The sequence below is a fragment of the Chamaea fasciata genome, unplaced genomic scaffold, assembly GCF_029207755.1.
Source record: "Chamaea fasciata isolate MVZ Bird 193981 ecotype frontalis unplaced genomic scaffold, bChaFas1.0.hap1 SCAF_22, whole genome shotgun sequence".
Classification (NCBI taxonomy): Eukaryota; Metazoa; Chordata; class Aves; order Passeriformes; family Sylviidae; genus Chamaea; species Chamaea fasciata.
The window spans coordinates 2,630,280-2,656,370 of record NW_027094107.1 but is presented as its reverse complement, the minus strand read 5'-3'; the positions used below and the strand labels follow the sequence as shown (position 1 = coordinate 2,656,370).

The following is a 26,091-nucleotide window of genomic DNA, read 5'->3' as shown; positions in this document are numbered from 1 at the left end:
GATTCTGTTGCTTCTCCGGGGAGGGCTGTGCAGGATCTGTCCCTTGTTATGGGCTCTCTTTTGCCTGCTACATGAGGAACAGCCTGTCTCCTCTGTGCTAGCATCCCTCCAAAGACTTCACAGGCAAGCCTCTTCCCTTTGAATCTTCTTTCCTCATGCAGGATCCACCCAGCCAAAAACAATAAAACATAAAACTGGAAAGAGAAAACAAACAAAAAAAGAGGGCCATTTGTGATTTCTGTCTTTTGCTGCCAGTTGGCTGCATGACTTGAAATGACTGAAGTGCTCTTTTTTTTTTTTTCCCCTCCCGCTCCTTCCAACCCATTCCAATGTGTTAGTCTTTAAGTTGCAGCAGGAGTGTCTGGGAATAACTCACATCCCAAAGCGACAGCCTGAGAAATGAGGAGCTGGTCTCCTCCTCAGGCTCCAGATGGAGGAACTGTCCTGCTCAACCCTTGATTTTTTGGGAACAAAAGCCTCTGTGGTCTCTGCAGGGACCCATGGCAACTCAGCTCCCACATGAATTTCTGCTACAGGGTTTAAATGGAGGCAGGTGGTGCTGAGGCCCCAAAAGTGCCTGGGGAAGGAGGTTCTCTCTTAAAACCTCCATGGTGGGTACAAGAGGCTGAGTAAAGAGATGCTAAACAGAGCGGGGCTGCATGTGGAGCATCATCGCTGTGCTCGGGCTGGGGAACTCGGGGGGGAAACTGGAGGTACCCGCTGCGGAGCTGTGTGACTGCAGGGGGTGTGATTGGCAGTGTGGGGCTGCGCCGGGAAACTGTGGGGTGTATTGTGCAGTGGGTATTTAGGGTGTGTACTTGTAGGGCGTGTTTAGCTGTATCCGGTGAGGCTGTGTAACTGTGGGGTGTATTTGGCAGGGCACATTCAGGCTGTGGCACTGTGCGGTGTGTTTGTTTGGCTGTGGCACTGTGGGGTGTGTTTGTTTGGCTGTGGCACTGTGCGGTGTGTTTGGCTGTGGCACTGTGCGGTGTGTTTGGCTGTGGCACTGTGCGGTGTGTTTGGCTGTGGCACTGTGCGGTGTGTTTGGCTGTGGCACTGTGCGGTGTGTTTGGCTGTGGCACTGTGCGGTGTGTTTGGCTGTGGCACTGTGCGGTGTGTTTGTTTGGCTGTGGCACTGTGCGGTGTGTTTGGCTGTGGCACTGTGCGGTGTGTTTGGCTGTGGCACTGTGCGGTGTGTTTGGCTGTGGCACTGTGCGGTGTGTTTGTTTGGCTGTGGCACTGTGGGGTGTGTGTGTTTGGCTGTGGCACTGTGCGGTGTGTTTGGCTGTGGCACTGTGCGGTGTGTTTGGCTGTGGCACTGTGCGGTGTGTTTGTTTGGCTGTGGCACTGTGGGGTGTGTGTGTTTGGCTGTGGCACTGTGCGGTGTGTTTGGCTGTGGCACTGTGCGGTGTGTTTGGCTGTGGCACTGTGCGGTGTGTTTGGCTGTGGCACTGTGCGGTGTGTTTGTTTGGCTGTGGCACTGTGCGGTGTGTTTGTTTGGCTGTGGCACTGTGCGGTGTGTTTGGCTGTGGCACTGTGCGGTGTGTTTGGCTGTGGCACTGTGCGGTGTGTTTGGCTGTGGCACTGTGCGGTGTGTTTGTTTGGCTGTGGCACTGTGCGGTGTGTTTGGCTGTGGCACTGTGCGGTGTGTTTGGCTGTGGCACTGTGCGGTGTGTTTGTTTGGCTGTGGCACTGTGCGGTGTGTTTGGCTGTGGCACTGTGCGGTGTGTTTGTTTGGCTGTGGCACTGTGCGGTGTGTTTGGCTGTGGCACTGTGCGGTGTGTTTGGCTGTGGCACTGTGCGGTGTGTTTGTTTGGCTGTGGCACTGTGCGGTGTGTTTGTTTGGCTGTGGCACTGTGCGGTGTGTTTGGCTGTGGCACTGTGCGGTGTGTTTGGCTGTGGCACTGTGCGGTGTGTTTGGCTGTGGCACTGTGCGGTGTGTTTGTTTGGCTGTGGCACTGTGCGGTGTGTTTGGCTGTGGCACTGTGCGGTGTGTTTGTTTGGCTGTGGCACTGTGCGGTGTGTTTGTTTGGCAGTGGCACTGTGCGGTGTGTTTGGCTGTGGCACTGTGCGGTGTGTTTGTTTGGCTGTGGCACTGTGCGGTGTGTTTGGCTGTGGCACTGTGCGGTGTGTTTGTTTGGCTGTGGCACTGTGCGGTGTGTTTGTTTGGCTGTGGCACTGTGCGGTGTGTTTGGCTGTGGCACTGTGCGGTGTGTTTGGCTGTGGCACTGTGCGGTGTGTTTGGCTGTGGCACTGTGCGGTGTGTTTGTTTGGCTGTGGCACTGTGCGGTGTGTTTGGCTGTGGCACTGTGCGGTGTGTTTGTTTGGCTGTGGCACTGTGCGGTGTGTTTGGCTGTGGCACTGTGCGGTGTGTTTGTTTGGCTGTGGCACTGTGCGGTGTGTTTGTTTGGCTGTGGCACTGTGCGGTGTGTTTGGCTGTGGCACTGTGCGGTGTGTTTGGCTGTGGCACTGTGGGGTGTGTTTGTTTGGCTGTGGCACTGTGCGGTGTGTGTGTTTGGCTGTGGCACTGTGCGGTGTGTGTGTTTGGCTGTGGCACTGTGCGGTGTGTTTGGCTGTGGCACTGTGCGGTGTGTTTGTTTGGCTGTGGCACTGTGCGGTGTGTTTGGCTGTGGCACTGTGCGGTGTGTTTGTTTGGCTGTGGCACTGTGCGGTGTGTTTGTTTGGCTGTGGCACTGTGCGGTGTGTTTGGCTGTGGCACTGTGCGGTGTGTTTGGCTGTGGCACTGTGCGGTGTGTTTGTTTGGCTGTGGCACTGTGCGGTGTGTTTGGCTGTGGCACTGTGCGGTGTGTGTGTTTGGCTGTGGCACTGTGCGGTGTGTTTGGCTGTGGCACTGTGCGGTGTGTTTGTTTGGCTGTGGCACTGTGCGGTGTGTTTGGCTGTGGCACTGTGGGGTGTGTTTGTTTGGCTGTGGCACTGTGCGGTGTGTTTGGCTGTGGCACTGTGCGGTGTGTTTGGCTGTGGCACTGTGCGGTGTGTTTGGCTGTGGCACTGTGCGGTGTGTTTGGCTGTGGCACTGTGCGGTGTGTTTGGCTGTGGCACTGTGCGGTGTGTTTGGCTGTGGCACTGTGGGGTGTGTTTGTTTGGCTGTGGCACTGTGCGGTGTGTGTGTTTGGCTGTGGCACTGTGCGGTGTGTGTGTTTGGCTGTGGCACTGTGCGGTGTGTTTGGCTGTGGCACTGTGCGGTGTGTTTGTTTGGCTGTGGCACTGTGCGGTGTGTTTGGCTGTGGCACTGTGCGGTGTGTTTGTTTGGCTGTGGCACTGTGCGGTGTGTTTGTTTGGCTGTGGCACTGTGCGGTGTGTTTGGCTGTGGCACTGTGCGGTGTGTTTGGCTGTGGCACTGTGCGGTGTGTTTGGCTGTGGCACTGTGCGGTGTGTTTGTTTGGCTGTGGCACTGTGCGGTGTGTTTGTTTGGCTGTGGCACTGTGCGGTGTGTTTGGCTGTGGCACTGTGCGGTGTGTTTGGCTGTGGCACTGTGCGGTGTGTGTGTTTGGCTGTGGCACTGTGCGGTGTGTTTGTTTGGCTGTGGCACTGTGCGGTGTGTTTGGCTGTGGCACTGTGCGGTGTGTTTGGCTGTGGCACTGTGCGGTGTGTTTGGCTGTGGCACTGTGCGGTGTGTTTGGCTGTGGCACTGTGCGGTGTGTTTGTTTGGCTGTGGCACTGTGCGGTGTGTTTGTTTGGCTGTGGCACTGTGCGGTGTGTTTGGCTGTGGCACTGTGCGGTGTGTGTGTTTGGCTGTGGCACTGTGCGGTGTGTGTGTTTGGCTGTGGCACTGTGCGGTGTGTTTGTTTGGCTGTGGCACTGTGCGGTGTGTGTGTTTGGCTGTGGCACTGTGCGGTGTGTTTGGCTGTGGCACTGTGCGGTGTGTTTGGCTGTGGCACTGTGCGGTGTGTTTGGCTGTGGCACTGTGCGGTGTGTTTGTTTGGCTGTGGCACTGTGCGGTGTGTTTGTTTGGCTGTGGCACTGTGCGGTGTGTTTGGCTGTGGCACTGTGCGGTGTGTTTGGCTGTGGCACTGTGCGGTGTGTGTGTTTGGCTGTGGCACTGTGCGGTGTGTTTGTTTGGCTGTGGCACTGTGCGGTGTGTTTGGCTGTGGCACTGTGCGGTGTGTTTGGCTGTGGCACTGTGCGGTGTGTTTGGCTGTGGCACTGTGCGGTGTGTTTGTTTGGCTGTGGCACTGTGCGGTGTGTTTGTTTGGCTGTGGCACTGTGCGGTGTGTTTGGCTGTGGCACTGTGCGGTGTGTGTGTTTGGCTGTGGCACTGTGCGGTGTGTGTGTTTGGCTGTGGCACTGTGCGGTGTGTTTGTTTGGCTGTGGCACTGTGCGGTGTGTGTGTTTGGCTGTGGCACTGTGCGGTGTGTTTGGCTGTGGCACTGTGCGGTGTGTTTGGCTGTGGCACTGTGCGGTGTGTTTGTTTGGCTGTGGCACTGTGCGGTGTGTTTGTTTGGCTGTGGCACTGTGCGGTGTGTTTGGCTGTGGCACTGTGCGGTGTGTTTGGCTGTGGCACTGTGCGGTGTGTTTGTTTGGCTGTGGCACTGTGCGGTGTGTTTGTTTGGCTGTGGCACTGTGCGGTGTGTTTGGCTGTGGCACTGTGCGGTGTGTTTGGCTGTGGCACTGTGCGGTGTGTTTGTTTGGCTGTGGCACTGTGCGGTGTGTTTGGCTGTGGCACTGTGCGGTGTGTTTGGCTGTGGCACTGTGCGGTGTGTTTGGCTGTGGCACTGTGCGGTGTGTTTGGCTGTGGCACTGTGAGGTGTGTTTGGCTGTGGCACTGTGCGGTGTGTTTGTTTGGCTGTGGCACTGTGCGGTGTGTTTGGCTGTGGCACTGTGCGGTGTGTTTGGCTGTGGCACTGTGCGGTGTGTTTGTTTGGCTGTGGCACTGTGCGGTGTGTTTGGCTGTGGCACTGTGCGGTGTGTTTGGCTGTGGCACTGTGCGGTGTGTTTGTTTGGCTGTGGCACTGTGCGGTGTGTTTGGCTGTTTCACTGTGCGGTGTGTTTGGCTGTGGCACTGTGCGGTGTGTTTGGCTGTGGCACTGTGCGGTGTGTTTGGCTGTGGCACTGTGCGGTGTGTTTGGCTGTGGCACTGTGCGGTGTGTTTGGCTGTGGCACTGTGCGGTGTGTTTGTTTGGCTGTGGCACTGTGCGGTGTGTTTGGCTGTGGCACTGTGCGGTGTGTTTGGCTGTGGCACTGTGCGGTGTGTTTGTTTGGCTGTGGCACTGTGCGGTGTGTTTGTTTGGCTGTGGCACTGTGCGGTGTGTTTGGCTGTGGCACTGTGCGGTGTGTTTGTTTGGCTGTGGCACTGTGCGGTGTGTTTGGCTGTGGCACTGTGCGGTGTGTTTGTTTGGCTGTGGCACTGTGCGGTGTGTTTGGCTGTTTCACTGTGCGGTGTGTTTGGCTGTGGCACTGTGCGGTGTGTTTGGCTGTGGCACTGTGCGGTGTGTTTGTTTGGCTGTGGCACTGTGCGGTGTGTTTGTTTGGCTGTGGCACTGTGCGGTGTGTTTGTTTGGCTGTGGCACTGTGCGGTGTGTTTGGCTGTGGCACTGTGCGGTGTGTTTGGCTGTGGCACTGTGCGGTGTGTTTGTTTGGCTGTGGCACTGTGCGGTGTGTTTGTTTGGCTGTGGCACTGTGCGGTGTGTTTGGCTGTGGCACTGTGCGGTGTGTTTGGCTGTGGCACTGTGCGGTGTGTTTGGCTGTGGCACTGTGCGGTGTGTTTGTTTGGCTGTGGCACTGTGCGGTGTGTTTGTTTGGCTGTGGCACTGTGCGGTGTGTTTGGCTGTGGCACTGTGCGGTGTGTTTGGCTGTGGCACTGTGCGGTGTGTTTGGCTGTGGCACTGTGCGGTGTGTTTGGCTGTGGCACTGTGCGGTGTGTTTGTTTGGCTGTGGCACTGTGCGGTGTGTTTGTTTGGCTGTGGCACTGTGCGGTGTGTTTGGCTGTGGCACTGTGCGGTGTGTTTGGCTGTGGCACTGTGCGGTGTGTTTGGCTGTGGCACTGTGCGGTGTGTTTGTTTGGCTGTGGCACTGTGCGGTGTGTTTGGCTGTGGCACTGTGCGGTGTGTTTGTTTGGCTGTGGCACTGTGCGGTGTGTTTGGCTGTGGCACTGTGCGGTGTGTTTGTTTGGCTGTGGCACTGTGCGGTGTGTTTGGCTGTTTCACTGTGCGGTGTGTTTGGCTGTGGCACTGTGCGGTGTGTTTGTTTGGCTGTGGCACTGTGCGGTGTGTTTGTTTGGCTGTGGCACTGTGCGGTGTGTTTGGCTGTGGCACTGTGCGGTGTGTTTGGCTGTGGCACTGTGCGGTGTGTTTGTTTGGCTGTGGCACTGTGCGGTGTGTTTGTTTGGCTGTGGCACTGTGCGGTGTGTTTGGCTGTGGCACTGTGCGGTGTGTTTGGCTGTGGCACTGTGCGGTGTGTTTGGCTGTGGCACTGTGCGGTGTGTTTGTTTGGCTGTGGCACTGTGCGGTGTGTTTGTTTGGCTGTGGCACTGTGCGGTGTGTTTGGCTGTGGCACTGTGCGGTGTGTTTGTTTGGCTGTGGCACTGTGCGGTGTGTTTGGCTGTGGCACTGTGCGGTGTGTTTGTTTGGCTGTGGCACTGTGCGGTGTGTTTGGCTGTGGCACTGTGCGGTGTGTTTGGCTGTGGCACTGTGCGGTGTGTTTGGCTGTGGCACTGTGCGGTGTGTTTGTTTGGCTGTGGCACTGTGCGGTGTGTTTGGCTGTGGCACTGTGCGGTGTGTTTGGCTGTGGCACTGTGCGGTGTGTTTGTTTGGCTGTGGCACTGTGCGGTGTGTTTGTTTGGCTGTGGCACTGTGCGGTGTGTTTGGCTGTGGCACTGTGCGGTGTGTTTGTTTGGCTGTGGCACTGTGCGGTGTGTTTGGCTGTGGCACTGTGCGGTGTGTTTGGCTGTGGCACTGTGCGGTGTGTTTGTTTGGCTGTGGCACTGTGCGGTGTGTTTGTTTGGCTGTGGCACTGTGCGGTGTGTTTGTTTGGCTGTGGCACTGTGCGGTGTGTTTGGCTGTGGCACTGTGCGGTGTGTTTGGCTGTGGCACTGTGCGGTGTGTTTGGCTGTGGCACTGTGCGGTGTGTTTGGCTGTGGCACTGTGCGGTGTGTTTGTTTGGCTGTGGCACTGTGCGGTGTGTTTGGCTGTGGCACTGTGCGGTGTGTTTGTTTGGCTGTGGCACTGTGCGGTGTGTTTGTTTGGCTGTGGCACTGTGCGGTGTGTTTGGCTGTGGCACTGTGCGGTGTGTTTGGCTGTGGCACTGTGCGGTGTGTTTGGCTGTGGCACTGTGCGGTGTGTTTGGCTGTGGCACTGTGCGGTGTGTTTGGCTGTGGCACTGTGCGGTGTGTTTGTTTGGCTGTGGCACTGTGCGGTGTGTTTGGCTGTGGCACTGTGCGGTGTGTTTGGCTGTGGCACTGTGCGGTGTGTTTGTTTGGCTGTGGCACTGTGCGGTGTGTTTGTTTGGCTGTGGCACTGTGCGGTGTGTTTGGCTGTGGCACTGTGCGGTGTGTTTGTTTGGCTGTGGCACTGTGCGGTGTGTTTGGCTGTGGCACTGTGCGGTGTGTTTGTTTGGCTGTGGCACTGTGCGGTGTGTTTGGCTGTGGCACTGTGCGGTGTGTTTGGCTGTGGCACTGTGCGGTGTGTTTGGCTGTGGCACTGTGCGGTGTGTTTGTTTGGCTGTGGCACTGTGCGGTGTGTTTGGCTGTGGCACTGTGCGGTGTGTTTGGCTGTGGCACTGTGCGGTGTGTTTGTTTGGCTGTGGCACTGTGCGGTGTGTTTGTTTGGCTGTGGCACTGTGCGGTGTGTTTGGCTGTGGCACTGTGCGGTGTGTTTGTTTGGCTGTGGCACTGTGCGGTGTGTTTGTTTGGCTGTGGCACTGTGCGGTGTGTTTGTTTGGCTGTGGCACTGTGCGGTGTGTTTGGCTGTGGCACTGTGCGGTGTGTTTGGCTGTGGCACTGTGCGGTGTGTTTGGCTGTGGCACTGTGCGGTGTGTTTGGCTGTGGCACTGTGCGGTGTGTTTGTTTGGCTGTGGCACTGTGCGGTGTGTTTGGCTGTGGCACTGTGCGGTGTGTTTGTTTGGCTGTGGCACTGTGCGGTGTGTTTGTTTGGCTGTGGCACTGTGCGGTGTGTTTGGCTGTGGCACTGTGCGGTGTGTTTGGCTGTGGCACTGTGCGGTGTGTTTGGCTGTGGCACTGTGCGGTGTGTTTGGCTGTGGCACTGTGCGGTGTGTTTGTTTGGCTGTGGCACTGTGCGGTGTGTTTGTTTGGCTGTGGCACTGTGCGGTGTGTTTGGCTGTGGCACTGTGCGGTGTGTTTGGCTGTGGCACTGTGCGGTGTGTTTGGCTGTGGCACTGTGCGGTGTGTTTGTTTGGCTGTGGCACTGTGGGGTGTGTTTGGCTGTGGCACTGTGCGGTGTGTTTGTTTGGCTGTGGCACTGTGCGGTGTGTTTGGCTGTGGCACTGTGCGGTGTGTTTGGCTGTGGCACTGTGCGGTGTGTTTGTTTGGCTGTGGCACTGTGCGGTGTGTTTGGCTGTGGCACTGTGCGGTGTGTTTGGCTGTTTCACTGTGTGGTGTGTTTGGCTGTGGCACTGTGGGGTCTGTTGGGCACAGCCGGTGGCACCTGCGGTTCCGCCACAGCCCGGAGCGGAGCCAGCAGCAGTGCTGGCAGCTCCTCTCATGGTTAATAAAGGGCTCAGTGGCCAGGAGGAGTGACGGCGGGATAAAAAATGGTGAGCGGCAGTGCTGGGAGGCCTGAGGTTGGTGAAGATGGTGAGGATGAGGTGCCGGAACAGGGAGATGATCCCTGGCAGCAGTTGCGGCCTGTGCAGGCCCCGCGCAGGAGCAGGTTCTCCTGATGGGAATGGGACCTGGGATGGCTCCACAAGGCAGGAATGGGCCCTCTGGAGGCTCCAGACAAGAGCAGGGGGATGTTCCTGGTAGGAATCGTAGCCCGTGGAGCTGATTCCTGGCAAGAATTGTAACCAGGGCCGACATAGGGGCAGGCCTGTGAAGGCCCCACGGGAGCCTGGGACAAGTATGAGAAGGAAGGACGACTATAATGTCCCAACCATACCTCTCCCGCTTCCCAGTCTTTCTGCACCCCTTGGTGGGAGGTAGATCCCTCCGAAGATGGGGAAGCTGAGCCCTGGTGGGAGGGTGTAAGACACTGTGTTAATTTTGTCTTTGTTTCTCGTTATACAGATCAGCTGGTGGCAAATCAAATTGATAGTGATTGGAAAGGCGTCACTGTATTTTTATATCAGCCCATCAGCTTTTTCATCTCATTTCCCCCCTTGCCGTGGTTGGGCAGCACAGTGAGTGGGCATCTGGCAGCCCACCGCAGCAGCAAACACTCATTTCTGCTGCCCTAAGCACAGCTGGTGCCAAAAATGCTTGGCACAACCGCAGTGGCAGGGCTCATGGAGAGCCAGATGACTGTTGTCCATAACAAAGAGGGATGCTGGTTGTTTCTGTGGGCTGTGCTCCGCTTTCGTGGTGCCTCTGCCATCCGTGGGGGTCTCCTGGGTTATCCTTTGTTGGTGGCAAGGTAGAGACAGACTTATTTGACTGAGTGCAAGGGTCATGAGATGCCCAGGGCAGTAGCTGCTGCGTTAATAACCTCAGTTTTAACAGCAGTAGCAGGCTTAAATGTTTTTAATAGATACGGGGACTGTTCACAGTGCTAGTGTGGCTCTCCTGCTGCTCTGGGGAAAGTGGAGAGTTTCTCCTTTGTCAAACCCATGTTGTGGGGGCTCACTATTTCTTCCTTCTTCCTCCTAAGAGTAGGATTGGAAATTGAGGGAATTTAACCCCGTTGAGTGCCTGGCATGTAAGTTCTGCTTTCTAGACAGCAAACGCAGGACCAGCAGATCCAGCCACAGGGAACTGTAATATCGAGACAGGGCAGATGAATTCCAGTGGAGGGGAAGCTTTAGGAGCTGAGCAGGAGTTCAGCTGTGTTCCCACAGCTGGTTCAGAGTGGTTTCCATTGCTGCTCTGGATGGGGGAGCTGTGTTTTTAATCCCGTCCACTGGAACTCACTTGAGGGGAACATGTTTTTTGTAGCATTGAGTGGTGGCCAAGCAGCTTTCATTGAGCAGACCGATGCCAGGAGGGATTCCCGTGCTGGTGCCATTGCTACTGTGTGAAAAACCTGGCTGAGATATTCCCTGAGTTTTCTGATGCTGTATTTTAGAGTTGCATTGCTTCCAGGAAAAGGCTCATCCTGACTTTTCTTTGAATGGCTGCCTGGAGAGACAGAGCTATTGGGAGCATGGTGCCAGTTTCTGGCAGACGGGGATGGTGGAGATGACAGTGACATGTGCAGGGACACTCACTGGAATTTCCTCTCTCCTCTCTGCCATGAACTTTGATGCATTTAGAGTCTCCGCAGCTTGCAAAACGAAGATGTGATTCATGGGATTCTGAGCATACTTTGTGGTAACTTTATTAGTGCAGGAAGTTTATTTGTGGTCGCTAAATGTTCAGTCATTTAAAACAGATTTAAGTAGCTTTAAAATTTATATGGTTTGGAAGCAAAATTTCAGCCTCCCTGGAATCAATGGGGAAAACCACCACAGCCACTGGGATAAGGTTTGACTTGTGATGCTTTAAGGAATGCGTCTTCTAAAAGCTTTCTGCTCCTAATTGCATTTCTTTGTTCTTTTCCCTTAAAGCCTTGTGAAGAAAGCAATCTGAGGACCATGCATCCGTGACTCCTGGAACCAGCCTGTGAGCCAGGGCGATGGAAATTCTAGAGGGCCGCCAGCGTACTGCTTCCGTGAGCATTCCCAATGGATATGCCAACAGGATTTTCCAGGGAAACATGGAGGGAGGGAGCACTGATGCCTTGGAGGCCTGTGGTGCTGAGCACTGCACCTCTGGTGACGCAGTCCCCAATGAGCAGGAGGAAACAAACAGGTATAAGAAGACAACCAAGGGCAGCCGGATCTGGAACTTTGTCAGACGAAGGAAAGGACTCTCGACGAACAAAGACAGACCCCAGTCCATGATTCTGCTGGGAGTGGCCTCTGAGGCGTCAGAATTAAAAAAGCCATCCTTCATGGACAGGGTACGCTCGTCAAAAAAGGGGAGATCCTCTAGGACACCCAAGAACGTGGATTTGAGAGCATCCAGAGTGCAGGACGCGTGTGACCCTGAGGAGGACCTTCCCTGCAGTGGGCAGAGAGCTGTCTACAGGGTGAAGAAGCTGGGTGATGGCCGGAGGCCCTCCCGCCACTCGTACGCGGGCTACATCGAGGATCTGGACTCTTCTTTTGAGGACATAGAGCTGAACATCAGCATTCCTGAACTTCCTGATGCCACTGAAAGCAAATGTCTCAGGGATATCAGTGGCAGATTACACGGTGAGGATAATGATGGTAACTGCCACAGAATACCAGCCAGGAAGAGCGAGTCTTTGAATTTTGAACACGTTAGGAGTCCTGCAGTTACAGAAGGGGACAATCAAAAGAGGTGTGCTGTGCTCCCACAGGAGAGCAGGAGAGGAAGGAGCTCTGACGTCTGGAGCTATCTGAAAGGAATTTCATTAGCTAGCAAAGATAATTCAAAGCTCCCAGATCAAAGGGCTGAAACCAATTTCCAGAACTTAGAAAATACAACTGATCATTATGCTTCTTACTTGGACTTTGATACGAGATGTGAGGAGAATCTCAGCCAGCGAAAAAAATCAAACGGGGCCGCCAAAGCCACTCACTTTGGGGGTGTTGTGAGGTTCCTAACCAGCGTGGCTGAGGCAGCTCGGCGGCTGCGAGGCTCCTCCAGGGCCTTTTCCCCCGATGAGAAGAGGCCTCAGCGCAGTTTCCGGGGCCGCAGGCAGGATGTTGCCTCCCCCAAGGAGGGCCCGGTTGTGGAGAATGAGAGCGCCAAGGCCCTGTGCACGGTGGGGGCCTGCCTGCAGTCCCCGGATTCGGGCACCTGGGAAAACCTGAGCTTTGAGAGTTTAGCGGGGAAGGAGCCCGTGCAGCACTGCAGAACCACAGATGGGCTGAAAGGCCTGGGTTCCTCTGGCCTGGACAGTGGCAATGACAGGCTTAACGACACCTCACTTCCTCCCTTTGGGCCAGAAGCATCCATGTCCCAGCTGGCAGGGCTTGCAGATGGCCCTTTCACTGAGCTGAGCAGCAAAGACCCCTCTGAGGATCTGGTTGAACTTCCACAGACGGCTCTTGCTGAACCGATTCAGGACTTGGGCAGGACTCCAGAGGAGACCCAGGTCATGGCCAGGGACCTGCCACCTTCTCAGGATCCTCCTGTGAATAGTTTGGATACTGCGGACCTGGGCTGTTCCCCAGCTGCCAGTGAGGACTTCTCTGCAGAAACCGAAGTGCAGACCCACCTCCCACGGGCATCGCCAACTAAACTTGATTCTGGGCACATGGCTTGTGCCCCAGTGGTTGCTAAAGACATGGATCTGTCTCCAGCAGTTGCTCAGGAGCTTTCAGAGACAGAACTGGATAATCAGGACTTGAGAAATCCTGAGCTGCCTTTGCAGAACTTGTCTGGAGATGAGCTGGAGTTTCAAGACACTGGGAGTACCCTGGAGAAGGTTGTGGGCAGGGACCTGCCACCTTCTCTTGATCTTGCTGTCAATGATCTGGATGCTGCAGATCTGGGCTGTTCTCCAGTTGCTGATGGTGCCTTTCCTGCAGTGACTGAGGCTCAGACCCACCTTCCACAGACATCACTGACTGAACTTGATACTGAGGACGTGACTTGTGCCCCAGTGATTGCTAAAGACATAGATCCATCTCCAGCTGTGGCTCAGGAGATTTCAAGGACAGAACTGGATAATCAGGACTTGAGAAATCCTGAACTGCCTTTGCAAGACTTGTCAGGAGGCGAGCTGGGGGTTCAGGGCTTGGGCAGTACTCCAGAGACATCACAGGTTGTGGGCAGGGATGTGCCACCTTCTCCTGCTCTTCCTGTGGACCAGCTGGGTACTGTGGACTTGGACCATTCCCCAGCTGCCAACGGTGACTCCTCTGCAGCACATGAGGCCCTGATCCACCTTCCCCAGGCAGCTCTGACTGAAGAGATCCAAGACATCGTCAGTACTCTGGAGAAGAGTCAGGTCATGGGCCGGGACCTGCCACCTTCTCCCGACATTCCCGAGAATATCCTGGATGCTGCGGACATGGGCTGTTCCGCAGTTGCCGACGTGGACTTTTCTGTAGTGACTTTTTTAAAGTGTTCCACAGTGAAAAGGCAGGGCTTGGAGCAGCCTGGTGGCCGCATTAAAAAGCGGGGAACCACTTCATTTGTGGAGCAAAACTCCGTGGAGGTCATGGACAGAGTGGATGAGTTTGACTGCAGCACGGAGTGCAGGCCCTTCCAAGTGCACGTCTCGAGGATTGTCTCTTCTGGACGCCTCAAGAATGGAAAGGTAGGAGCAGCTTTGTAAGGTTTGCAATAACCACGCTGTTGTACATCTCAAAAAGCTGGTTTGCACTTGAAAGCGTTGTTTTACATCCCTCGTTGGGATTTCCACCCAAGGAGGTTGTTCTAAGAGTGGTGGCAGCAGACACAGCTTTTAGATCAGTCTGAGTCTGAGCTCTTAAACCTCCAGAGCTGCTTCTCCTATGACTTTTCTGTGTATCAGTGTCTCCTGAAGAGGATGTAGCAGTTCATGTATTCCTAGAAACTACCTTTAGCTTTTTTCCTCTCTGCATTTAGGTTCGTTTGAAGTAGAAGCTCCTAAGAAGAGGAATTTTAGCAAATTGAGAGTTTTTAAGCATGCCATGGGCAAACAGAATTCAGCAGTTGCACTTTGGCCTCTGTCTTTTCTTACCTAAAATCGTTGTCGGAGTGATGGGGTGGGGTGATGAATGAGAGGTGGGCAATGCTAGTGACTCCAGTTCGTTCCTGTCTGGTACAAGCAAGTCTTCCAAAGCCCTTAAAATCCTCAAAACATTTAGGTGGACGTTGCATTTTGGACTAGGTTCTGGGTGTTACAAATCTGTCTCGTCCAGTTTATTGCTGTGAGACCTCAGAAATCCTGTGGAGCCAACGTGAAGCCCAGCTATAGGGTTCTTTTGGGTACCTGCTGGTTAGCTGAGGCTGAAATGAGGATGACTTCTTTTTTTCAAGGTGTCAGGTAGAAAAATTAGGTTGATTTGTGAAGAAACTTTCTCTTTCCCTTTTGGGTTTGGAGAGACTAGAGATATTTCAGAGGTGGTGACACTGTTGCCTGTTGGAAAAGGGGTCACAGTAACTTCTGAGCCAAGAGGGGAAGTGTTTGAAAATTGGCAGCAGATTAGAAATGCTGGGGGAAAAAATCTGAACTTCTGACTCGCAGCTAAAACAGGCAGCAGTATTGTTAGTTATTCCTGGTTTTGTTTTTTTTTTTTGCTCTGTTTTGTGTAATGCAAAGAGTTACAGAAGCTCTCTGTGTAATCCCAGGCACTCCAGAGGAGTGAGTGCTGGTTGGTCACTCCTTGGGGTTTCTGGAAGAAACATTTTTAGGAAGAGCTTGAGAGGGCTGTGCTTTGATATCCCTTCACAGGGACCAAGCTGAAAGTATTCTGGGCAGGAGCAAGATGAGAGAGGCACGAAAGGATGGAGTGGAGCAGAGAAAAATACCAGCACTCTTGTCCCAGAGCAGCCACATCCCTGCTGGGAGGGCAGGGGCTGCCTGTCTGATCCCCGCGCTCTCAGGGCACAATCCCAACGCCTTGCCAGCTCAGCTGTGTGAACAGAAGATGCCCTAAGTCCCAGCTCAGCTGTTGCAGCTTAATAACACGACCAAGAAAAATATGGTGCTTGAGATAAGTGGGCAGGAAACCTCCCCCGAGTTCCCGTGGAGCGTGGCGATAGCACACGACGTCGGGGCTCGCTCTGGCAGGGAGGGCTGGCTGCCTCCGGGGCAGGAGCCGCACAGGGTGGGAGGGGAAGCAGACTGCCCCACCTGGGCTGTGGACACCTCCTGCAGCCCAGGAACTCCTGCTGCAGGTTTGGAAATGCCCAGCGATCTGGTGGTGGCAGCAAACTCAGAGTAAAGGGAGGCTGAAGAAGGGATCTCCTGGACAGGAACAGCCCCGGAGAGTCTGCCAGCAGCAACAAATGACCTGAGATACCCCAGGGATTTGCTCGCCTATCTCCCATCAGGGAGCGGCACTCGGAAACACTTTACCAAAAATAAACATGGAAGAGGAGTAACTTCAGCCTGAGCGTGACAGCAGCAGCAAACTCCAGCCTCTTATTGTTTTAGGGCTCAGTCCATCTCTTTGCTGGCACCTGTTCCTCAGGACAGTTGCTGGCCCTGCTGCCTCCACTCCAGGCTGCTCTGAGTAACTGTAGGATTTGTATTTCAAGGGAAGTGCCTCAACCACAGGCAGGGAGAAGGTGCTGCCGGGATGGGGTGACTTGGCCAGGCCAGCTGCTCTGAGTAAGCTCCCCAGCAGTTTTACAGTGTGTGAGCAGAGTAGGGCAGAAAGCGTTTCCCAAACAACTTAAACATTGCCCCCCAAAAAACTATAAAAGTGCCTGTTCCCACTGAGGCTCCTGTGGGGAGATGGTGTGAGAAACTGAGGCTGGTGTAGCACAAGGGATGCTGGAGTGAGATTTAGGAGATCCATACATTGGTTCTGTCAGTTAGTAGATCTGTTTAGTTGTACCTGCAATTAATGCCCCTATTTTTTGCTTTCCTGGTCTTGCCTTTTAAAATTCTAATGTCTTTGGGCAGGAGCAGAGTGATATTATGGGCAAGTAATTTGGCAAGGTTTGATCCTGGTGCTTTCAAGGAAATAGCATTGCAGCAGCATTTAATAAAAGCAGATGCAGAAAAGTAGAAAAGCACATCCCTGATAGTTGCTTTCAGACCCCATCCCAAATTCTCCTCTCTTCTGGGAGCTTGTGAAACATTGGAGATAAAATGTTTTGAAGAATTGGAAGAACAGTAAAGGTCAAAACGAATTGTCAGTGGGAAATGCATGATTCCATTCACACTGCTGCAGCTCTGGAATCACCACACCATCCTTATTCTGAGATATGAGAAATGGAGTGAATGATGACATGGAGGTTTCAGTCGTTTGTGGACAGTTTCCATTTTTTGTGTCTCCACTGAAGTGGATTATCCTCCTCCAACCTCTCAACACACCACAGCACCCCAACAGGGGAACTGCTGCTGCAGAAGCCAGGCATAGCTCCAGGAGTTGTCTTTGAGCATTCCCCGTAGCCTGAGGTGATGTTTAGATGGAAAGCAGCTTTGATACCGTGCATTTTGCAATTCCAGCCTTCCCTCAGGATTCCAAACTGGCTGGTGCGTCCATGGACAGGGTTTGTGGGTGATTTGATTCCTCCTTTGGAGTGACGTGAGGAAAGGTTGCAAAAGAGGCATCTGAATTAATATTTCAGGTATCAGTTTGGAGATTTAGGACCCAGAAACAAGTGTCAGGTTTATTTGTGGCAGAGAGATCTGCCGTAGGGTGGGGTCCTCGCTCGTCCCAGGGCCACGAGCGGGAGCATCTCGGAGTCTGTGTCACCCTCGCAGTGACAGAGCAGAGGGCTTGCACCGCAGGCTTTCTGTGCCCTCTGCTGGCTTCTTTGGGAAACAAGAGGTTATTCTGGTGGAACAGAAAGCCTCATCTTTTTCCTTGGGGTTCAGAATTTTCTCTCCAAAGGGTTTGCACGCTGCAGCTCGCTTCTGGCTGTTGTGGCCGTGCACAGACCCCAGTTGGGTTTGTGAGGCTGTTCTCTGGGGGAATTAGGATTGCCAGAAGTGTGAAAATGAGATTTCTACAGGCTTGTCAGCCTTGGCAAAAGCCGTGTGTCCCTTAGGATGAAGGGCCAGGCTGATGGGATGCTCTGCTTGGTTTCAGGGCTCTGTAAGGGGCCGTGTGCTCAGACTCCTGCATCGCTGCAGATGTTTCTCCAGAGCAGCTGCTGAGGTTGTCCTGGACTCGGGACCCAAACTGTCCCAGTGCCACAAAGGCTGTCCCTGGTGCAGAGTGTGCCGCTGCTCCGAGTGGCCCACACAGATATGGGCGCTGTCAGGGCGTGAGGAGGTTTCTGGGATCCGCTCCGTGTGGGAAAGCGGGAGCCCCTCCCTGCGGTGGGTCCGACTGGAAGCGCAGGATTACTGATTTCCCTGAGTGTGCGTATGCCAGGGGAGGGGTTTGCAGATCTGCCTGATAGCTGGGGCACAGCTCAGATCCTCCCACAGCTTTGGGCTGTGGCTTTAGTGCAGCTCCAAGTGCCTTTCCACAAGAGCAGGATCCAGCAGAGTTCCCTTTTCTGTGTTTGCTGAGAAAGTGCAGGTGATGCCCATAGTGACTGTTAGCTTGAGTTTGGTTTATTGTGGGGGCAGCTGCAGAGATGGGATTGCTGGGTGGATTTATCCCTTTCCTCCCACTGCTGAATGACACTGACCAGGATATGGTGTCTGTGAGAGCTGATCTTCAGAGCTTTCTTCATCTCCTGGTTATTCAGCTCCTGGGTTGTGTCTCAGCCTGCTGTAACAAAAGACTTTATAGTCCTTCCAAATCAAGAAATAGTACTTTACTTTCTAAATCCTGCTGTTGCCAAAGGAGTGCTGTATTCCTGTCTGCAGCAAGGTGCAATTTACTTGCAGAAGGAAGATTTTTGGTATTTATGGCTTTTAATATGGTTGCGTCTGACAATCATTTTATTTTTAGAGGAGACAAAACCTCTAAAGCCTATCTGCAAGCTGTTCAGATTCTTGTATTCATAATAACCAGGAGGTGCTAGCAAAATCCTTGAATTAAAGCCTATATTTAGTGCTATCTATAGCGGGGTAGGGTGTTTTTGGAAACGCATTTTTAACATCATCAGGGAAAGGCAGGTTGAGTTTGCAAAGCTGATGGGCTTTGCATGGATATAGAACCAGCCACGGAACACATGGATAATGCAGGTTTCCATGTGTTTTCTTTAAACACATGCTGTGTCTCTCCTTTTCCCATTCCCAGCCTCAAAAGTTGAAACAAGGCCTCAGCGTAGGGATGGGAAGGGGAACCTCTGGGCCTTATGCTAAAATGACTCTGTGTCCAAATTTCCCCGGATGGAAGGTTTGCTTTGGGTTTTACCTCCTCCCAGCTGTTTTGCAGCCAAGAGAAGTGAACTGGTTCACTGGACATGATGCTGGTGCTGGGAGATGGAGCCTTAATTCATCCACAGCTTTCCTATGGGGTGATTACAGCCTGTCTGCTTTGTTCTTCATCTGTAAATGAAAATAACAGCACATCAGTGAAAATAAACTGCTGGAGTCTCGAGGATGGATCCACCAAACCATCCCAGGCACCCAGTTATTAGCAGGTTCCTGGAAGTGTGACAGATATGTCTGTGATTGAGCCTAGAAACCTCCCAGAGAGGAACACCTCCTGTTGGCTTCCCCTGACCTTTGTCAAATGATTTTTCTTCTGATTTCTTGACTCGATTATACACAAGACTTCCACGGTGTCACATGTCACAGAGAATAAAATGAAAAGTAGGAGTTGGAATTGTGATGTTTTAAAAAGAACATTCCATTCTGCAAAATGTCACAGTACAGTTGTCATTTTCAGGAGCTTTTCCTCCTGGAATAGAATAATAAAAGTTGGAGTGAGGAAAACGCCAACATTTTTCTCCACTTAGCTGTAAATGCCAATTCTTTGGATTAGTGTTACCAAGCATTAAGGAATAACTGAAGTATCTGACCATTTTATGGGCGCTTCAACCAATTGCAGCTGTTCCATTCAAGTAAATATTTTGTAGGCTATAGATACAAGGACAGACATGTCTGGTTAGCTGTTGTCATCAGTGAGCTGCCAACCCATCTGGCTGCTCTTGGAAGCAGCCAGCCCTTGCTGGTACGGGGTCCTCAACATCAGCTAATTCATTCCCTGTGTGTGCTCCTGCTGGGACTTGGGAATGGGGGAGCAGCCTCACCCCCAAAATGCAGAGCAGCAAGTGGGTCTCCATCGGGGTTGCTCCCAGAAGTTCCTGGGACACTCAGTGCCACTGAAGTGTTGGGATCCAAGCTGTACAAGGTCTGAGCCCCCTGCACTGGGGCCCTGGGGGCTGCACAGCAGGGCCTCAGCACACAGTGACCCTGCAGTCAGAACTGCACCGGGTGCAGACTGCAGCGAGCTGTGCTGCGCTGCCGTGGAAATTCTCTGTGTTACTCTGTGTCCTGGGGTTGCTTTGCCCGAGGTTTCACTGCTGTTGGTAAAATTCTCGTGTGTCCTTCTCTTGGCAGGCGACATCCCATCCTCCACAGCCGTCCCCGCAAGCAGAGCCCTTCAAGGCGCTGGTGGAGCGCTGCCGCTCCGAGCCCCTCTCGCAGAGCACCCCCATGGGGCTGGACCAGCTGGGGGGGCGCATGCAGCACCTGCTCCGCAGACGTGGTGAGTGCCTCTCCTCTCGCTGCTTTGGTGTGCTGGGTGTCTGTCACCTGTGGGAGCTGACAGTGCTCACAACATGGATTTTAGGCTCCAGGCAATGGCTTGAAGCCTGTGGGACCTTAGTGTTCTCTCAGTCTGGCCTGGGAAATCATAAGGAGGAACCCAAGCTAATCTTTGTAGATATCCTCCTCCTGACATCTGATGTTTTTCTAACTTGGTACTGTAAGAAAATGGTTGAGAGGTGTTGCTCCAAACGACCGATCATTTGATTGTACTGAGACACTGTATGAAAGAGTCTGTCTTTCAATAAATCTTCGCCATAAGCCCTCCGCAGAACACGAGTTCTGTGCATTGTTAATTGAGCCATCCCAAACTGTAACCGCAGTCACCCATGCTGCAGAGCCAGCCAAAGGCAGCAGGGGTGGGAAAGTCAGGATTGTGGTTTGCATCTGTGCTGGTTGCATCCCTGACACCAGGTGAGGGAGCTCCGAGAGCCGCATGCTGAGGAGTTTCTTGCTGGCTAATAGATCTTCTTGTGTGCAGTGTGTTTATGAAATAAGGCTGTTTTCTCTCTCTAATGTCTCTGAACACAGTCCCTATAATCTGGTTACGAGAGGATGAACAGGGCTAGGCACGTGAGGTGTAAAAGCTGTCCAGCAGCTGCTGGATGAGTTTATATCTGGTGGTTTTCTCTTGAATTTCTGTCCTCTCAGAATCCTCCGTGGTGAGTACTCACCATTTGGAGGTGGTGAGTGATGATGTATACTGAGATCACAACTCAAGTCTGATGTTTGTTTGAAAACACAAGAAGTGAGGGTGAGGCTTTTTTTCCTCTGTGCTTGGGTACTTCTTGTGATGAAGGAGGGAATCTCATGAGCCAAAGACTGGGGCGACCTCTCTGCATTTGTCCTGCTCACAGTGACACCAGAGAGAGCACCATGGAATGTATTTGCTGGCAGGTAAATTGGCTGATGGCTGAATAGATGACATCATTTTTTGAACCTCCTAATTAAAAAAGATTGATAATGCGAGAAAGGAAATTATTTCCTGAAGGGCCACCGCTGGCACGAAGAATCCTGTGATTTAGTGATGGGCGAGCACGGAAGCGCTGCCAGATTGTGCTGGCATTGCTCGGGAGCACTCTGGGGATCCGGGCGGCTGATGGATGGTGGCAGCATGTCAGGCTTCAGAAGAACTAGGGAGGACAAGGCCAATTAGCTGCCTGTGCTGTTAATTGATGGCTCTGCTGCCGGGGTGCAGTGGTTCCCAGCACAGGGGGGTCACACACACACACCCCCTCAGGGTGAGCATTCCCTGTTTGCACACCGCTCCCAGCGCTGCTCCATCCATCGCCTCCGGAGCCAGGAGCAGGCTCCTGCTGGAATCGGCACCGTGCTGCAGCCTGGCTCTCCAAGAGTCTCCAAAGTGAAACGTGGGCTGCTAAAAATAGCAGCAGGCTGCCTGCATCAGCATTGAGGAAATAGGTCTCAGTGCAATCTCTCTCCCAGCAACGCTGGAAGAAAATCAGGATGGCCGCCCAGCCAGCCTGCAGCAGCATCCCGGCCCTGCTGCGCTCTGGCCTGGGCAGGGCACAGCCCCCACCTGTTTGCTCTGGGGGTCTCCACCCTCCCAAAGCCTGGAACCATTTATTCTGGTCTCAAACCCCTCAGGACTGACACAGTCTGAAACCCCTGCTTGGTTAGAGGTACGTCACGAGATAGAAATAGAGCGTTGTGCATCTTTTAGGGAAGGATTCCAGAATGTGGCTGTTTCCTGGAGATCCTTGCTCCATGCCTGGGATGAGGAGCCTCCAGGTGCTGAAAACACTTGTGGGGATGTATCTACCATGTATGTGCACTGCCTGGATCACATGTACCTGTGCTGGCAGTTGCTGTGGGGGCACCAGTGGTGCTCAGCTCTGTTCCCTTCCCTCCAGGGCAGGGGATGTGAAGAACCTGATGGAAGAAGGGATTAAAATCTAAACCTGTCAAATGTGGGAGGGAAAACTCTGGTCTCAAACAGAATGGCAGCTTCACCCCAGACAGAGAGGGATAGGATGTGGAGCTGAAAATTTTGGTTGACTGGAAAAGTAGAGCTCATTTTTCACAAGCTGCTTTGTGCCTCTTTAGTGGCATCTGCAAGGCCAGGCTGGGGTGTGGTGTGAGTGTTCTGTCTGGTGTTTGGTCACTCAAAGCTAGAGCAGAACTGCATCTGTGAGGGATTGGCCTGAATCGCTGGGGATGAGAACCAGCCCGGTTTCCTTAAAAAAACAGCTTTTATGGACTTACCCATTTCCGTTTTGTGTGTAAATTGGAGGAGCTGTTTCTTCTCCAAGGCCTGGCATCCTGTGGACCACAGTGAGTGTGCAGCTGGGATTGCTGCAGGTGCTGCTGCTGGAGCAGTTGTGTCCTGGGAGCTGCTGCCCTGTGCAGGTTGATGAGGGTCTCCTGCTCCTGGAGCTCCTGGCAGAGCATCCTGGCTCCACACCCAGCTGGGCTGACCCCACCTCGGGATGTGCCTGCCGGCTCTGCCTTTTTGTAGTATCCAAGCTGCACTATTTCCCTCCTATCCCCAGAGCACTGAATAAAGCACCTAAATATACTCTGTGCTCTCTTTTTCTAAAGGAGAGGTTGAATGAGTCTCTTGCAAACAATTTTGTTTCTTTCATTTAAAAGAACAGCCTCCGCCCCCAGCCTGAGCTAAAGCACAGCATTTATCTTTTGTCATTCCTTTTTTTTTTCTTTTTTTTTTGTTTTGTTCCCGTGGATTTTCTCCTGGCAGCTGAGAACGAACAAGCTTCAAAGACCCTGAAGGTGCGCGGGAACTGCAGGAACGGTGGCCGTCGATGGAACCTCTTCAAGCCTGGAGCTGAGAAGCTGCAGATCAGTCGGGTAAGGAGCGGTGTGGAGTGTGCCTCTGCCTGCCTCAGGGCTGGGATTTCCCTGCTTTGGGCTTTGTGTTTGTAACAAAATGCTTGACTAACAGCTTCCTCAATCCCTGGGTCCTTCGGCCACAGATGGGGATTTTTTTGTTTGTTACTATTTTGTAGCAGTAAAAGCTTAGGTGCGTTGTCTTTTCCCCAAATCAGTGTCCCTTCAATGGGTAGCAGAGGCTTTTGGACTGTCACTGGGCCTCCTGTGCCTGTGGCTGAGTGTTCCTTGCAGGTGGAGGGAACTGTGACGTTTCATATCGCCTTCAGATCTGCTCCACGGTTTTGATGGGTTTATTTTTTCTCCTTCCTTTTTTAGCCCTGTGTCCTTTGGGTTTGGTGCTGCTCCCAGCACCATCTCGGCAACAAATTTGTGTCAGTGCTTCCTTCCCGAAGTGTTTTGCAAATATAGGCACAATCCACTTGGTTCTTTTTTTGTGAATGATGCTTCTAGTGGGGGAAGTAAAAGCTGTTGTGGGCCTGGGGATGTTCATATTTTTCTCTGGGCAAAATTCAGAAAAGATGGCAAAAACGGTATGATTTGTCTGAAATGTTTCCTTTCTTGGGTGATGGGTTGGTTTTTTTTGCTGTGCCCCGTGTTTGAAGTCTGAAGGCCTTGGTTATTTCATGGTCTTGTTTTGGATTTGTAGTGCTCATGAGTCTGGTTTCACTGGTACCCAACAGATCCGGATTGTCCCAAACCCCAGAGATTTCCCAGCTTGCAGTGTGATGCAGGCAGAGTTTTCTACTGAATGCAGCAGAGGAGGTTTAGCCCTTGTTGTTCCTCTAGGGCACGGGAACAAAGGATGATCTGGGAGCCAGGAATTTCCCTGCTGGAGTGGAGAGGGGAACTGACCTTCTGTTGTGTCTCTGTGGCTCTTTCCCGCCCCACCGCTGTCCTTCCTTACCAGACCTTTATTGTATTCCTTTCCCCTTTGATATTTGATGAACTGCCTTCCTGAAATGTGATTTCTGCGGGGGCCCTGGCCTCTGTGTGTGTTTTTCCATCACGGCAGCAGTAAGTTGGCAGTGAGTGATGCTGACTTCTCCATCCTCCTCGTGTCGGGTGTTGGTTTCCAGGGAACACGTGCAGGATTTTTGGTCACTTGTGACTTTCTGGAATTCCATCTTGCATCACTTCTGTTTTCTTTGCTGAGTTTTTTGTGGGTTGAGGTACAAAGGCAGAGGAAAGACAAGGAGTTCAGCTCCTCTTTTTCTCTTCCTTCCCTTTGGGTCTTACCTTGCTGCCGAGACATGAACTGCTTCTTTCAACTCAGGAAAGCTGTTCTGGTTTTAGACGGCTGAATATCTCAAGCTTTGAACAAAGTTTTCCTGGAAGATAAAATGATCCAAATCCAATAAAGCTGTTTGTCCTTGGGGCCAGGATAAAGGCAGGTGACTGCAGAGCAGTGAAATATCCTGTTGTGCAGTGTGCTAGCCCTGCCTCGGAAGGTCTCAGGTGTGTTATCCATTAGCTGTGTCCATGTTCAGGGTCTGGTACTGACCAGTGCATGGATGTATTTGGTCCTTAATTAATCACTTTATTACACCTTAATTAATCACTTTATTAATCCTTTAAGAGGAGCCTTTGCAGCTTTCATAGCTGTCTTGGAGGCCCTCCTGGGAGCCAAGGTGCTGTTTTGACACAAAATTGCTCCTGAATTATCTGTGCCCTGAGCATCCTGGTAAAGCCAGGCCTGTGTCAGATTGCAAACTGAGCCTGGATTGCATCAGAGACCCTTAAAGAAGCTGTGGAAAACGGAAACCTCAGCAAACCCAACACCCTGCTGAAGTTTGGGAAAGGTCAGCTAAGAAACTGCTTCTCCTATGGTGATGGCTGGGAAGGATGTGGAGCTGGGAAGGGAAGTGGGCTGCTCATGACCCCAGAGGTCTGTGGGTGCTGTTTGGCTCAGACACGGCTATGCCAAAGACCTGTGCACCACTGAGGCAGAGAATTGGCTTTTGGGGAGGCCTCTTCATAAAGCAGCTTGGTTTTAAATTCTGGCAAACAGGCAGCTCTGAAACTTTTGCTGGGGTTTATAAATCAGAGGTGCTGTGCAAGTGCTGCAGGAGCAGGATACGTGAATGTGGCTCACAATAGCAGTGCTGGAAAACTCATCTGTCACCTCTGCCCCAAGCTCAGTGAAGATCTACAGGGCTGCAAATCACCTCTTGGCCAGAAAGAAGTTTCTGCTCTGGCAAGATGTGTAAATTTGGGTGAGATTTGTGAGCATGGGTGTCTCTTGTCAGATGCTTTCATTGGCAGTTGACACCAGTGAGGTGGCAGAGCAGTGCAGGAATCAAGGATTTATCCTTCCAAGCAGGAGTGTCTGAAATCTGGGCACAAGCTGGAGAAGGTTTTTATGGAGTAGAGGAGGTTATTGTTCCCGCTTTGTAGGTGGGAATAAGAAACTGAAGCATTGGTGATACGTGTGGTGATACAATATTTTTTCTATTTCTCTCCTAATTTAAGAAGCAGGTAAAAATAAACAAGGTCAAACTTATAAAGTTTTCAGTCTTTATTTTTTTTTACCAGAGTACACTCTTCAGCCTGGAGAAGACTGTGTTGAAGCAGTTTATGTGCAGAGCGTTTTGGTTTAGCACTTAGGTCACTCAGAGCCTTTGCTTTTATGGGAACAGTTTGGCACAATCAAGGCCAACTTGCAGCAGACCTCAAGGTGCCCCCAGCTGCAGGCTTTGCTCCAGCAGAGATCACAGAGTGCCCTGAAAGGCTGCCCTGACAGGACCCTCAGCATCTCTCATGCCTCTGATTTCCCCTCGGGCAGGTCCTGCCAGCTGGGACTGATCCTTGGGGCAAGGGGAGCAGTGAGTTCCTTTCTGCAGCCCCAGAGCGGTGCTGGGAGGAGTTTTGTGGTCTGGATGGATGTCAGAAGCACAGGGTGACAGTCCCATCCTGATCCAAATCACTGGCCTCTGCTGCCCCTTGTCAGGGAACTTTTGGCTTCTTGTTAGCTGCCCAGTCAAAATCATCTCAGCTTTTCCCAGACAGATGCTCTGGGGATGTGCTCCAGGAGGAATCGCAGAATCACTGGGTTGGAAGAGACCTTTAAGATCGCTGAGTCCAGCCCGTGCCTTAACACCTCAACTAAACCATGGCACTGAGTGCCACATCCAATCTTTTTTAAAGGAAGGGAGATTCAGCCCTTCCTAAAACGGGAAGCCTCCTCTCAGTGTGTGGATGTGTGTTAATTCTCTCTGTCTTACCTGAGAGATTTAATTTCCAGTCATTAAAGACGACTGCGGCCATTGCTGTTCTCTGCTCCTTCCCTCCCTTCCTGCCCTGCTTGCCTGTGTACAAGGGACTAAAACCCGAATTCATATGCTGGAGGAAGCCACTGTTAATTAGCTAGACTGGAAACTTTGCATGAGAGGAGCTTCTCTGACATCCCCTATACTAATAATAGGCAGGCCTGCTGTGCAGAGGTGTTGAATATTCACAAAACCCACCCCCCCCAGCCTGTCCTTTCTCCTCTGGAAGTCAGGAGCTCTTTCCAGAGGCTGGTGGGGGGTTGCCAGAGTGATGATGGTGGATGTGCCAGTCTGCAGCTCCCCAGAGCTAAATCCCCACTGGCTGTGTTTATGAGGAATAGGAAATTCAGGCAACGTGCAGCCTGCAGGAGAACAGAGTGAAGGGGAAGTTGATCTGGGTGGGAATGCTGCTTGATATTCAGGGCCAGCTCTCCTGCCTGCTATTTTTATCCTCTCACATAGTGCTGAGTGGGCAGTTTGGGCAGAGGGGAGGTTTTTTTTTCCCTCTGCCAAGTGTCCTGCCCCGTGTTCCTGTG

General features: G+C 52.6%; 1 protein-coding gene across 6 annotated transcripts in view; it reads left to right on the top strand.

The window, feature by feature from the left end:
* ARHGEF9 (Cdc42 guanine nucleotide exchange factor 9) overlaps nucleotides 1-26,091 on the top strand; it is a 204,612-nt gene that overhangs the window by 18,474 nt on the left and 160,047 nt on the right. For all 6 annotated transcript variants that reach the window (XM_066202557.1, XM_066202559.1, XM_066202556.1 and 3 more), the window contains exons 2-4: nucleotides 10,675-13,403; nucleotides 19,212-19,359; nucleotides 22,138-22,247. In XM_066202557.1, coding sequence (XP_066058654.1) covers nucleotides 10,743-13,403; nucleotides 19,212-19,359; nucleotides 22,138-22,247 — 2,919 coding nt within the window. In that variant the 5' untranslated portion in view covers nucleotides 10,675-10,742. The remainder of the gene's footprint in view (nucleotides 1-10,674; nucleotides 13,404-19,211; nucleotides 19,360-22,137; nucleotides 22,248-26,091) is intronic.